The 14729-nt window shown below is 50.1% G+C and overlaps 1 protein-coding gene across 1 annotated transcript in view; it reads left to right on the forward strand.

Moving 5' to 3' along the window:
- The window catches only part of Mylk (myosin light chain kinase), a 180579-nt gene that overhangs the window by 153632 nt on the left and 12218 nt on the right, over nt 1–14729 (forward strand). The window contains 4 exon segments of the mRNA XM_032900154.1: nt 1513–1730; nt 3852–3975; nt 11622–11774; nt 13829–13952. Of these exon segments, the coding sequence (XP_032756045.1) occupies nt 1513–1730; nt 3852–3975; nt 11622–11774; nt 13829–13952 (619 nt within the window).

Raw genomic sequence — 14729 nt, forward strand, 5'->3', positions numbered from 1 at the left:
AACAAGGCCCTGGGTTCTGTCCTCAGCTCCGGGAAAAAAAAAAAGAAAGAAAAAAGAAAGTGACTATTTGAAATATCAGTTCCCTGTACCTAAAAGGCCCAGCTAGGGCCTTTGTTGTGGTAAAGATTAAAAGAGGAATGTTTCCTATCAGTTCCTACCAGCCGGATCCACTCACTCTGGCTGGTACTCTACCACGAGGTTCGAAAGCCACCCTTTCCTGGCTGTCTCCCTTTTAGCCACCCTCTCAGCATGGTCCCCTAGGTGGTAGTTACCATAACTGGCGCGCGCACGCACGCGCACGACACACCCCTCATTCTGCGGGTCCTTGCTCATTTTCACTCTGCGTGGGCAGCAGAACCAGATCTGCACGCTCCAACTGCCTCTCAGCCATTTCTTTCACACGCTGTCCTCTTTAGCCCGGTAAATCAAAGTTTCAGAAACTTGTAATTCAGCAATTAGATTTACATGTTAAATTCCCAGTCCACAATACATTCACATAACAAATTCACTGCCAATTAATAAAGATTTAAGCCGCCCACCTAGACAAGACAAAGTCAGCGCAGCCCACCTGGGTCTGGATCACCCTGCTCTGTTGTCTCCATCTTGACTTTTCTTGCTCCTCTTCCTCCTCCTTCCTTCCTAGACTTCCCCCACCTACCCTTCCTTCTCATCCAATGATAGGCTACACCTTATCCTGGACACGCCTTGCTGCATAATGACATCATCCTACAGGTCTAAGAGATAAAAAGACTACTAGGGACCACCTTTCTAATCTCATTCATATTCATTCATGCCTGGCCTGAGGGCTTGACAGATTTTAGGTGCTTCCCCGAGCTCTCCAGTAGCCTTGTAGGTTTATGTGTAGAAGAATGAATGACGCTTGGAAAGCTGTGGAAACTTGGCTTGTGCACACTCATGTGCGTGCGTGCGTGCATGCGTGCGTGCATGCGTGCGCGTGCACACACACACACACACACAGACACACACACACACACACAGGCCTACCTTGGCAGGACCCCCCTAGAATCCTATAGTGTGACTGTACACACATGTATACATTCACACACACACACACACACACACACACACACACACACACACAGACAAACTCAAACACACAGGCACACCCCTGCCATCCTGGCCCCTAGAATCCTATGGCATGACTGCATACATGTGCATACATGCATACACACACACACACACACACACACACACACACACACCACCCTTGGAAACACACCATGCCCACCTGCCCCCTAGAATCCTATAGTGTGACTGCACACACATGCATACACACACACACACACACACACACACACACACACACACACACACACATCCTGGCCCCTAGAATCCTATGGTGTGACTGCACACATGTGCATACACACACACACACACACACACACACACACACACACACACACACACACCCCACACTCACACACACATCCTGGCCCCTAGAATCCTGTGGTGTGACTGCAGTGCGTTTCCTGCCTCCTCCTGTCCCCACAGTGTGTCAGGGGGTGAGCTATTCGAACGCATCATTGATGAGGACTTCGAGCTGACAGAGCGGGAGTGCATCAAGTACATGAGGCAGATTTCGGAAGGGGTGGAGTACATCCACAAGCAGGGCATCGTGCATCTGGACCTCAAGCCTGAGAACATCATGTGTGTCAACAAGACAGGCACCAGGATCAAGCTCATTGACTTCGGCCTGGCACGAAGACTCGGTAAGGCCCGTCTGCCTGCCCCATTGTTGCTACTATGTAGTGGCAATGGCTGTGTGTGTTCTACACACTGCATATTGGAAATGTACAGTGTCGGAGCCAAAGTCCAGGACCAGTAAGACTTCTCAGGTTCAAATCCAGCCCCTACCACTCGCTGCTGTATCACTCTAAACCTCAGGTTCCTTTTCTGTAAGGTAGACTTAACTGCTCCTGCTCCACAGGGTTGCCAGGCTGCTAATGCACAACAGCAACATGCACAGTAAGCACTTTGGCCTTAACTACATATTTGATGATGGTAATAGTGCTGATGGTGATGGTGGTGAAGGTGATGATGATGATGATGATGATGATGACAACGATGACATCATCATTAGTGACAACAATTTGTTTCGGTGGTGACGGCGCCTCACATCGGCATTACGTCACATTTTGAAGAGTACTTTCTCATTCAAGGAAAATGTGTAACCAGCCTCATTCATCCTTACTCGGAGGAGGATGGAGAATTTGTAGGCTAGGAGATACAAGAGTCTCCAAAGCTTGGTCTAGCAGGTTCCACCATGGGCCAGTGATGTACTGAGGCTGGACACAGGGACCCTGGGCCCAGCTCAGCATGCTCAGGAAGCTCTAGAACCCTCTGCTATCAGCACCTTGCTACTTCACCCCCAACTTCTGACATCTTCAGCAGGAAGAAGGTGTGGGGAGTGATCAGAACCTCTTTCTGGGCACTGAAGTCTTTACGGTCAGCAACTGTGCCTCATGTGCCCCTATCTCGTGTCCAGTCTGCCTCTGTGGCTCTCTGGCTCTATCATTGAGCAATGTCCTTCCCTCCCTCCTAGACACTGTCCTGTTAATACACAGCCATGGGGCTCGGGTGAGCTAGTCTTTATTCCATCATCCTGTGAGAAGCAAGAAATAGTTGGACGAGATAGTGCCTGGTAAACCTCTCAGGACCTCCAGACCTGGGTGAGGCTATGCTGGTCATCTGGAGGACACAGAGCTCTCAGTGAGGTGCTCCTAGGCCTGGACTTACTTGACGGTCAGCACGGCATGGCCAGAACCTTCCCTGATACGGAGAAAATGTGAACCTTCCCTGTTCTACTCTCTTCTGCCACCAGGAGGGGGAGGGACAGTGGCCAGTACGTAGAATCTTTCTTTGGACCGTAACCACCATAAGTGGAACAGATAGGGAAGCACTGGCCTCAGGAGCTGGCAGGGACAGAGTCCGAGGAACACTGTGTTCCTGTGCCTTGATAGTGGGACACTGTAGGAGCAGCAGTATCTGAGGACCAAAGAACAGGGAAGCAGTCATAATACAGCAGGGGGATTGGGTGTGGGCTGGAGAGGGGCTGTGGGCCATTAAGGCCTTTGTTTAGAATATTGACATGGGTCCAGATGTGTTGAGCCACACCAGATGTGGCTCCCAAGCCAAAGCCTAACCACTGCTGGCATTGCCTATCTGGACTGCACCACTGATGGGCATCTCTGCTCCTTTATGGCCAAGGTCTACCACTTTGGAGGTTAGGCTCCTGTGACGACTGTCTAAGCAGCTGGAGAGGTGCAAAAGAGGTTTAGAATAAATGGGAGAGGCAGTGGACAGGGAGACAGGGAGACAGGGACAGCAATCAGACCATCTGAGTCCAAGTTCCGGCCGCCTCTAATGAGCTGAATGGGGGAGTGACTTCACTTCCCAGCACCTCCCTTTTGTCCTGCGTAGCATGGCATCGTCCCTATCTCCTAGCATTGATGAGAATGTTAAGCTATGAGAATCCTTCTAAGGACAAAAGAATTATCCAATAGAAAGAGAAATCCCTGTGATGTTGGCAACCAAGAACATCGGACCTAGTGAATGCTAGCACAACTGTCTACTTGAGATCGCTGAGCACAAGTCACAGTCGCTGCTTGGGGGGCAAGAGCTTGTAGAGGCATGGACCTATGAAAGAACCAGTCAGGGACAGGCACTTTAATGTCCTCTTCTCCCCCAACTCTGGGCATTTGAGTATATGGGTATAGTCAAGGTGAGTCTATGGCTTGTTGGCTTTCTTGGTGTGTCTGTCACAGAGCTGAGAAGGCCCTGCCCAGCTCTGTGATATGCCGTCAACTGACCCCTCTCTCTTCTGGTTTCAGAGAATGCTGGGTCTCTGAAGGTCCTCTTTGGGACCCCAGAGTTTGTGGCTCCTGAGGTGATCAACTATGAGCCCATCGGCTACGCCACAGACATGTGGAGCATCGGGGTCATCTGCTATATTCTGTGAGTTCCAAGGCTCCTGGTGGACTGGGGAGACAGTGGGGGAGGGGCCAGAGTGAGTCATGGGAGACCACACCCTCCAAGCAGAAGGGTCATAGGTTCCCATTCCCCTCTCTGCCAGCCCATCCTGCTCCTGGGCTCCCAGCGAGTGAGTATCCTGCATCACCCTTCTGTAGTCACATCTAGTGCAACACACCCACTGGGTGCCATACTGTCATCCCCGGTGCTGGCCACCTGGGGACTTTGGTCAGGTTCATATGATGAGAGGAACCCAGATGGGATTCTGTGCCTCTTCACTGTCTGCTGAGGACAGAACCCTGTCCTCACAGCATGGACACCACAGTCCGCCACATATCTCACTCCAGTGAGTGTACTGATTAGCAGACACTTTTCATGGAAAGGCATGTGTGGGAACAACAGACACCAGAAATCAATCCAGTCATTAGAGTTAGCAATGCTGGAGGGAAAGAGGAGAAGCCAACAGTGTATGCCAGTGCTTGGCAACCCATAATATACCTGATCTCTGTGGCAATGCCTCAGATTGCAAGCATTGCCTCGGGGCTGGGTGGCCTGAGACACCACACTTATAACAGGACCTGGGAGCCATGGTGTTTGCCCAAGGTTACATTTGGAGTAACTGATCTCCATGTTCCTTTTGTTGGGTTGTGCTGAGCCCAATGTCATCAGCCTTAGAAGCAGCCCTCGCTTGGACCTGTGCTCCAACATGCTGGTGTGGGGTAATCTCCCTAAAGCTGTGGCATACATGCAATTGCTAAAAACATTGTTATTGGGATTATAGTTCAGTCAGGGTAAAGCTCAGTCAGGAGAGTGCTTGCCCAGAATGCATGGGGTACTGGGTTCAGTCTTCATTACTGCATAAAAACACCCAGATATAGGAGAACATATTTCATTCCCAGCACACGAGAGATGGAGATAGGAGAATAAGGAGCTCAAGGTTACCCTCAGATACAGAGCCAGCCTGGGCTACACGAGACCCTGTTTTAAAATATATACGTATGTATATTTGTATTAAGGCAAGGGGGAAATTAAATATTGTTCATAGAAAATTTAAGGAGGCTGGATGACTCAGTGGTTAGGAACATTTACTTTCTTTGCAAAGGACCCAGGTTCAGTTCCCAGCACCCACATCAGGCAGCTCACAACTGCCCACCACTCCTGTTCCAGGGGATCCGAAGCCTCCTTCTGGCTCTGATGGGTGCCTGCACACATGTGATGCACCCAAGTTCATGCAGGTACATGTATACACAAACACACTTACATATTGATTATTTAAGTTAACTCAAGGAGCCTCTCAAAGAGTACAATCTAAGACATTTGGGATCTTCAGGCAGGGTGAAAGGTGACTCATAATGCCCAGGTGATTTACGGAGCGCTGTTAGAAAAGCTTTGGTGTGGTGGGGCTTTCCATATCCTCAGAGGGTCACTGCCACCGTGGCCTGTGAGGACAGCCTCCTTCAGTTAGATTTGTACCATAGCATCTGTACCACAAGTCACGGCCCTCCCTGTCTAGAGTCACCGTCCCCCTGGCCAGAGAAGAACCCATGCATTTCTGCCTTTCCCTGTGCTCTCTAGGAGGAGCTACTAGTGACTAAGGACACTGCACCGAATGCTTTCTTCATGTTCCTGCCTAAGGGGAGAACAGAGAGCCACGAGCTCGGCCTGTCTTTTCTGTAGCTTCTGAGCCAACCAGAGCTCATTTTGGCCTCTGGGCCCTAGTGAAACACTGAGCTCCTCAGAAGCCTTGTTTGGTCAGCTCGCTCTGGCCAGACCCTGCTGGTACCACTTCGGCTTAACTTGGTCCCAGAACTCGTGGCACTGCCTGCTGTGGGAGGCTACTGTGGCATGGGGATCATCTGATCTGTGGATTTCACAGGCAGGTCTGATCTCAGCACAGACGCAGAGTGGGTCGTGGCAGGGGTTTGATTGTATTGGACATCAAAATGCATGACGTCATGGAAGCTGCATGGTTGGCCACTTTCCATGGTCTGGGCAGGTGACCAAGTGTTCCATTTTGCCCGGAACTAATAGTTTCCTGGGGTACAGGACTTTGAGCACAAAAATGGGGATGGTCCCAGACAGACCAGGACGAACTGCAGTGGTGACAGGACTGCTTGGTCAGCTCTGACGATGAGCACATCCCTGTGTCCCACAGTGGGTTGAAGAAACAACAAATACATCCAGGATCCAGCAGCCCTTGGGTCCTCTCATGCTTACTGTCCCAGGAACCAACACCATTCTTTCTTCTGAAGTTACGGGTCAGTTCTGTCTGTTACTGGACTTCATGAAAGGACCCAGAGGGAAGTGACTGGCTTCCTTTAGTCAACGCTGGGAATCTAATTCATACCGTTACACACAGCTGTGGATGGCTTGTTACCCAGGCTCTGCAGCATGGCATTGTGTGGACATAATCCACATAATCCAATGTGCGCTAGGACCTTAGGCACTGCTCAGTTTGTAATGTCACCGCCTTCTGGCACACGTGTCTTTTAGAGAGGCTGCTGTGTATGTGGCACTGGAAGTTGTCTTGTTGAGTCTGAAGAGCACTGTATTTTAAAATAACAATTATTGCCGGTTGTGTTGGCGCATGCCGGTAGGATTTGCTGAAGGAGGCAGAGACAGGAGGATCACGAGTTCGAGGCCAGCCTGGGCTACACATTAAAATAACAATTATTGTAGATACTATCTTACCACGCCGCCCCTGCCCCCCCCCATTGCTTACTAGATTGCTTTTAAAGTTTTTAAAGTGAAGACTAAGAGATAGGGACTTCTTTTTAAATAAGGAAGATAACCTTGATGTAGAGGCACCACCTTGGTGTCAGGAGTAAAGACAGGGATGGGAGGAAGGCAGTGAGTTGGCTTCACCCAGCTCAGTGTCCTGACGGCTGCCCCCTTTGCTGTGAGAGCTCTCTGGAGTTCCTGAAGGGCTGATTCAAGTCTGGGAGTCCTCTTTGGAGCTGGGTTCTCTCGACAGAACGCAGGATGCTAAGAACAAAAGTCGAAGCCAACAAAATGGCTTCCTTTAAGCCCCGACGTGCAGAACGGGAGCAGCTGCTGAAGCAGTGGGAAGAGGCCCTCAAGTGCCCTGTGGCATCCTATGCCCTGCCTCATCCCTCTCTTCAGAGCTGGGTCATCTACGGAATGGTTCCTGTGCTGACCCCTCCCACCTTTGAATAGAAAGCTCTCCTGATCATTGCCTAAGAATGGTGAGTGCTGCTGGACGCCATTGGCCAGATAGTAATGTGTTCCACACCTGTTGGTGCACCGTCATGGCGTGGCAGTGCAGGGAGTTCCGACCTCACTATGAGAGCTGGAATCCTTAGAGAATCCAGCTCTGGAATTGGTGCAGTTCCTATCTTTGCGTAGAAGCAATGGCAGCTCTGAGGTTATTCTCCTGAAGGGAATGATTCCTTGGATCTTCTTCTTTTTTTTTTTTTTTTTTTTTAAGATTTATTTATTTATTATATATATAAGTACACTGTAGCTGTCTTCGACACACCAGAAGAGGGCATCAGATCTCATTACAGATGGTTGTGAGCCACCATGTGGTTGCTGGGATTTGAACTCAGGACCTCTGGAAGAGCAGTCAGTGCTCTTAACCACTGAGCCATCTCTCCAGCCCTGGAACTTCTTCTGAAGTTAGCTTTGTTCAGTAGGTAGAGAATGTGGAGGAGCTCCAGGCCACATTCCCAGACGTAGATCATAACCCAGCCTTCCTGAGACCTCCCCTCCCTCCAGCTAGGTGTTCCCATACACCTTGAGGAGAGCCACTCTTGTCTGAGCCCTGTCTCAGCCCTGCTCCTCCATTCCTGCCTTTCCTACCTGTGTTCCTCATCCTCCCAACTGCATCAGCCACGCGCCCCTCCCACTTCAGCTCGTTGTGAAGTCCTTGCCACCTCCAAAGAGCCAGGGGCCTCCCCTAACACTGTATGCAAATGAGGGAAATGCTGAGGGAGGAGTCGTGTGTGGCTGTGGCCTCTTGTCTGCACTGCTGGGACTGGGTTGCCCTCAGCTCTGCTGACCCAGGCTTTCATCTGATTCCCTGCCTCTCTGATCCCTTGCCCAGCCCAGCCACTTTCTTCGGGCTTTGCTTCCCAGAGACTCCAGCTCTGGCAAACATAATTAAACCCCTGGTTTAGCTCGCAGTTCTTCCCATGAGTCCGTTCTTTCAAATTGTCCACTGGAGCGTCTTAAGGGTGAGATGGGATAAAGCCTGAACTCTTCTGAAGCACTCAGTAGTTCTACCAGCAGGCATGGCTCCGTAGCTGCCACTGTTGCCAGATTATGTCTGTGGCTTTAAAGACAGTGATGGAGCAAGCGCAGTCCCAGGGACATTTCTGTGCTCGCTACTCTCCTGACAGCTCACCCTGAGGAAAGAGCAGGCTGCAGCCGCAGGGTTGCTAGCAGTGTCTGCTGTGGGGAGACTAGGAATGAATTGATGCCAGACATGGTGACCTTAATCCCACAACATAGGAGGCAGGCAGATCTCTGGGTTTGAGGCCAGCATGGTCTACAGAGCAAGTTCCAGGATAGCCAGGGCTACCCAGATAGGCCATGTCTTGAAAAACAGAAGAAACAAAAACAAAAAAATTTAAACCATTAGGGTGCCAGAGAGTTGGCTCAGCAGTTAAGAACGCTTGCTGCCCTTGAAGAGGACCTGGTTCCCAGGACCTTGGTGGCAGTCGCAACCCTCTGTAACTCAGATTTCTGACACTCTCTCCTAACACCCTCAGGCAGCAGGTACTCATGTGATACACAGACATATATGCAGGCCCTCATATATGTAGAACAAATGGGCATTAGGCAACCAGGGCTGGGGGATCCGGTGGACTGAACGAAGCCTGCTTTAGCCTGCGTTTGCCCCAGTCGGATGCCCAGCGCTGTTAGAATACCCTGAAGCGAAAGCTTGATGACTCAGGTTTCAGAATGGCTGTCAAGAATCCACATCCTTCAGAGAGAAACCAAGTAGCCAAGAACTTGCCCAGGCAGATAGCAATTTTATGAAAACTGGGTAAGTCCTTTGATTTCAAACTAGATAACACTGGGGGGGGTGTCCTATGACATTAGTGTATTTGCTAACTGGTTAATAGTTTGGGTTCCCCCCCCAAGGTAAAAATACACATGACCCTCTATGCAAATTCTAGCAACAAAGCCCTAAATAGAAAGAAATAGAAGCTTCAAACGAAGCACAGCATATACACCATCCCAGCATCTGTAAATCGAAAGCTCCCGCTTTAATGACTCATGAGTCTGAGGCCAGCCTGCACTGCACTACAGACTGAACCAGAAAGATAACAGAATATAACAGAAATATCACTGAAACGCGTGCGTTGCTAAAACGTTCTACTTTCTCTCTCATGCTGTGTGTGCCAGTACTGTAAGTTTCGAATTCAAGGGGAACTTGGGCGAGTGGGGACCTGGGCAGGACAGAGTGTTTCAGAGGGTTGTGCTGCCAGGAGGGAGCTGTGCCAAGGCCAGAGGCTGGGGCTCCCTGTGCCTGCATCGTGGACAGCGATTGAGACCTATCTCTGCAAGATTCCAAGGCCTAATTAGGAAAGGAGGCATGCAGAAGGGGCCTCTCCGCATTCCGCAGCACCTCCTCACACTGCTCTTTGCTTGTCTCTCTGTCTTTTGGAGCAACGCAGGACTGCCCCCCCCCCCGTGCTTCTAACAGAATGTGTAAAGGCAAGCAAAAGCAGGTGCTCACAAGCAAAGACAGGCTGCATCTTGTCTTGCCTGCTAAGGACGCACACATCACACGGAGGTGGAGGGAGCTGGGAGGTCCCCAGGAAACCCACCCCGGTCATCATGGGATCAAAATGGAGTAGCACAGAACAGTGTAAACGCAAGGACTGGTAACCTCTTGCTCCAACCCTCTTGGGTACGCGACCAAAAAAGGATTTAGATTGCACTGGTGCGTGAACTTAAGTCAGCATCTTGCTTAAGAAACGCTGTTGGCAATAGTTTAGCATTACTCAAACCCACAAGTGTATTAACTGGAGTGAGGAAATCCACACGCCAGCTCCCTGCTCTTTGTACTTGCATTCATTCAGCAGAGGGCTTCTCGCGTGGCCAGCCGTCTCCCAGTGTTTCAAGTGGGTGTCGTTCAAGCACCGTGTCCGGGTCCGAGCAGATTTCATAAGCTGAGGTCTTTTGGACACTGAGCAACTCCAGCAGCTGGCAGTGCCTCGTTGTTATGAGGATGGGTTAATAAGGACTTAAGGGGGCCTTAGATATATTTCATGTATATAGACAGCGTCAGGAGAGAGCTAGGCATATACTTTTCAAACGGGCTGTTTGTTGAAGCATTATTAACAATTTCAAGGAGGTGGCAATAGAGCATCCAGGCTAGACTTGAGGTTTATCTCAGGGTGTGACTCCCGGTGGCTTGCTGGCTTGCAGAAAGGGTGCATAGAGGTCACACGTGAGAGACCACAGTGTGTTCTGTTTGAGATGGCTGCTTTTTTTTTTTTTTTTTTTTTTTTTTTGGTTTTTTTTTTTGGGGCTGGGGACCGAACCCAGGGCCTTGCGCTTCCTAGGTAAGCGCTCTACCACTGAGCTAAATCCCAGCCAGAGATGGCTGCCTTTCAAACTGTATTTTGCTTAGGTTATGGGGAGATAGTAGAGGTTATCTAGAACCGTAGGATGTGCGTGGTGCCAGATGAACCCTAACTGTGGACTTCCCAGTGTGCAAGGGTGATGCACACAGCTTCTTGATCTGCATAGAAACTTGAGCATGCAGCAGCAGTCAAGGGTCGACCCGCGGACCCAGGCTCCAAGTTTCACATCTCAGTGTCCGGGAATCTTTGGGCAGGCTACCTAACAAATTCTGGGCCTCGCTTGCTGTCGCCGTATAATGAAGTGAAGATTACCTGTGTTCTAGGGCAATGCGAAGATTAAATGAGTTCATCTATTTCAGACCTTCACACCGCAGGTGGTAAAGTGCGCTCAGTGCCTTCTGCTAATGAAGAGGGGACAGGGACCATAGAGTGGAGAGACTCTTTCAGAGCAGGAAGAAAAAGTGGTCTAGAGAGTGTGGACAATGCCAAGGTCGGTCACTCCGCTAGCAAAGAGGCTGCACTCCGTCCTCTGCCACACAGCCTGTGTTCCAGTGTGACATAAATGCCAGAGGCAGCCGACACCTCCTTGCTGATTAAAAGCCCTCGAGTTTATTTAGCTAACATTTGATGAGCCACCTTTGTATGGTGCCTCCCCCAACCCGGAGAGCTGGAAGTATATAAAGTAAGAGACTGGAGAAGAGTATCCAGACTACATAGGAGGAAGGGACCCCCTGAGGGGTCTATAAGGAGTGAGGGTTAGCCTGAGGTTGGGGTAGAAGAGGGAGATGGAGGGGTTTCTCAGGTCGATTTTATGCACAGTCTGTAGTTTAATCAGCCTCACAGGTGGTTAATATAAGGGTTGGGGATACCCCTCGGTACAGTGAGTGACTGAGGAGAGGTATAGAAGCCCTGTGGATTTCCTCTTGGAGGAGAGGAAAAGCAGGTGCAAGCTCCATCTGGTGTATGCTTGGGGTACAGTCTGAGCACCACCTTCGACCTCAGCTCTCACTTGGAGGAGTCATGTCCCCCCCCAGCCCAGAACTCCCTCATTCTTGTTCTACTTCTCCCCAGGGTCAGCGGACTTTCCCCCTTCATGGGTGACAACGATAATGAGACCTTAGCCAATGTCACTTCAGCTACCTGGGACTTCGACGACGAGGCGTTCGATGAGATCTCGGAAGATGCGAAGGACTTCATCAGTAACTTGCTAAAGAAAGATATGAAGTAATGAGCGGGCACAGCATCCCAGCAGTCTCTGCCTAGTTCTGGGAGGCAGGGCTTTCCTTTACCTGTGAAGCTCCCTCTTGCTGGTCCTACACCAGTCCTGTGTTCCCTGGAGAGGAAGGAGTGTCCAGTGAGAGCCCAGCCCGTGGTTGTGTGGAGTGGTCCCTACTTCCTGGTCTGAGGCACCCGCCCCACTTTAGAAGCATAGAAACCCCCACTGTATTGGTGACCCCTGAGCAAGGATCTCTGGGAAGGGAGAGCTTCTCTGTGATGATTGGCCTTTTATAGTCTGTTTGGCTGTGGCCCTCAAAGTCCTATAGACCTCCACAGGAGCTCCTCAAGGCTCAAGGAGGTTGAGGTGGGGGAATGCCTGCCTAACTTACAAGCGCAGACAACAGAAATGGTCAACCACCCATTGGAGAGGCCTCGTTATATCCCCCAGATTATTCTGGCTTGGTGTTTCATTCACGTCGAAATCATTCCTTCTAACACACAACACAGTGGTGAGCAATGGATGCTGGGATACCCCTGCCTTTGACGGCAAGCTTTGAAGAACGGTGAAACAAACAGCCTTTGTGATAGTTGGAGTGAGGCTAGGTGGGCAGAGGTTACACGGCTTGTGGGTGTATCTCTCCAGGTGAGTGGAGTCGGCTAAACTCAAGCCAGCAGTTAAGAGGCTCTGCCTGAGAGGCTCTGTGCTCCTCAGGAGAGCTACTTGGCAGGGAGCTCTAGGGTGCCATTCTGTAAATGAGCATCCAGAGTCCAGTACCCCAACCCTACCCCCAGCTCTGAGTAGGATTTGGCAATAGGGGATAGTTGGGGCCATGCCAAGGGAGGTACGGACATAGGCGGTGTGGCAGGAGCAGGCAAGAGCCAGCCACCTCCAGGGATAGGCAAGAAGTTCAGAGCTGGCAGGTGACTTCGCAGCCCGGCTTCCACTTGTCCGCCTGGTCTGCGGCTCCCTATGCTGTAACTTGCTACCTCCCTCCCACCCTAGGAATAGGAGAGCGGTTGCTACGGGAGGAGGCTCTTGGAGTCCTTCGTAGGTGACTGTATCATTTCTCCAAATGCCGTTCATCTGAATCCTCCTGAGCCTCCCAGATTCAGACTCCCCACATTGTATCCACACTTCCTCACAGTGCAGTTCCTGCCTCTTAATGGCCACAGCTGTGTCAGAAGTAGGCATGACCCAAAAAGAATCTGGGTGTCACGGGAGTCTGGGTTCCCTTTCAAGGTGAAGGTTTCTGCTCCCAAGATAAGAGAGCTCCCTTCCGATAACTCTGGCCCAAGGATGGCTTTTGGAAGCTAGACTTCATTCGTACATTTGACAGATGAGGCATTATTTGTACCTCGTTTTCTCATGTGCTCTTAAAATGATTTAACAACAGACCATATAGGGCTTCTCTGTGCGCATAAAATGAACTCGCCCAAAGAACCAGTTTCATCAAATAGAGTAGAACATTAAATCCTTAAACCCAGCATATCTTCCACCAAAGACCACTAGCTGTCATTTTTTAATGTCTGTGATAAAGTTATGCTTGCAAAATGCAGACATTAAAAGGACGTCAGTCAACTTAAGACATCATGATCCCTTATCTAAAGATTCCCCCACACCGAACCATGCCTCTCTCTAGCCACTTTTCTCTGTATTAGCATGTGGTTCTTTGGACTTAGTCTTGTTGCAGTTAAAATGATGCCCCTGAAGTGTTTCTGGATTCTAAAAGTTCTCAGAAAGGTGAAACGCAGTTCCCAGGCTGCTGTAACTTAGAAGTTGCCTGTACGTAGGACATGCCTCTTTGGATTGTGACAAGAAAACCTGATACTGGGCCACAGTATAAGATGTGGACATTCTGAGATAGGCTGGGTTCAGTCAGTGCAATCAGATCAAGGGGTGAAAAGGGCAAGCACACAGTACCTGTGGTCATGCATGGTGTGGGAGCTGGAAACAGGCAGACCTGAGCCGTGCCCCATGTAACCAGGGACAGACAGTATCCCATTTATCATCCCTGAGACCCCCTCCTGCTCAGAAATCCTCTGATCTCTGCCTCTATCAGAAACCGTCTGGACTGCACCCAGTGCCTTCAGCACCCATGGCTGATGAAAGACACCAAGAACATGGAGGCCAAGAAGCTGTCCAAGGACCGGATGAAGAAATACATGGCAAGAAGGAAGTGGCAGGTAATGTGGACTCAGTGGGGTTAGGCTACAACTCTCCAGATAAGCTTCATGTGGGCCCAGATGGCCCTAGCTTCACTCCAAGAAAGTTTGAATTTGTTCTGCAATGACCTTTGTCCAGAGGGATAGCTGATTAAGGGGCTGAGTTACTCATGTCCTTGAGCACAAAGTCCTTAGCTCAGAGGAATCTCCAGACCTACTTGGCTTTGTCTCCTGGGAACCAGAGGCCTTGTGCAGCCTCCCCTCAACCAGGCTAAACTGCCAACGACTACGTCTTCCTGGCTGCCAATGAGCAGCATGACCTTGAAGGGTATCTAGCAGTCCTAGACATGCTGGGGCCTGTAAGCCTGGTGGTTACGTACTTCCTTGTGAGAGAGGGAGGGAGGACAAATGCCCCAAAGAGGAAACAATGGTAACTTTAGGCAAGGTAGTTGACTTAACTGTGGATTCATGTGGGGGTAACACTGGCACCAAAAAAAAAAATTTGTGGAAACCATGAGACAAATTTTGAAGGTCTTTAGGACAGTACCTAGAACATGGTGTCATTCTGCATCCCACCTGTAGTATGAAGGGCTGGCCATGGGTCAGAGTTTATTCAAAAGATTTCATGTATGTGTTAGTTTTTTTTTCCCAGTTGCTATGATAAAACACTCTTAAGGGGAAGGGGGTATTTTGGTTCAGAGTTTGAGGCCTGGTCCATTATGGTGGAGAAGTCAGTGTCAGGAGTTTGGGGCAGCTGGTCACATTGTATCTACAAGGATGAAACAGATCGATGAACCG

Source organism: Rattus rattus, chromosome 4, assembly GCF_011064425.1.
Source record: "Rattus rattus isolate New Zealand chromosome 4, Rrattus_CSIRO_v1, whole genome shotgun sequence".
Classification (NCBI taxonomy): Eukaryota; Metazoa; Chordata; class Mammalia; order Rodentia; family Muridae; genus Rattus; species Rattus rattus.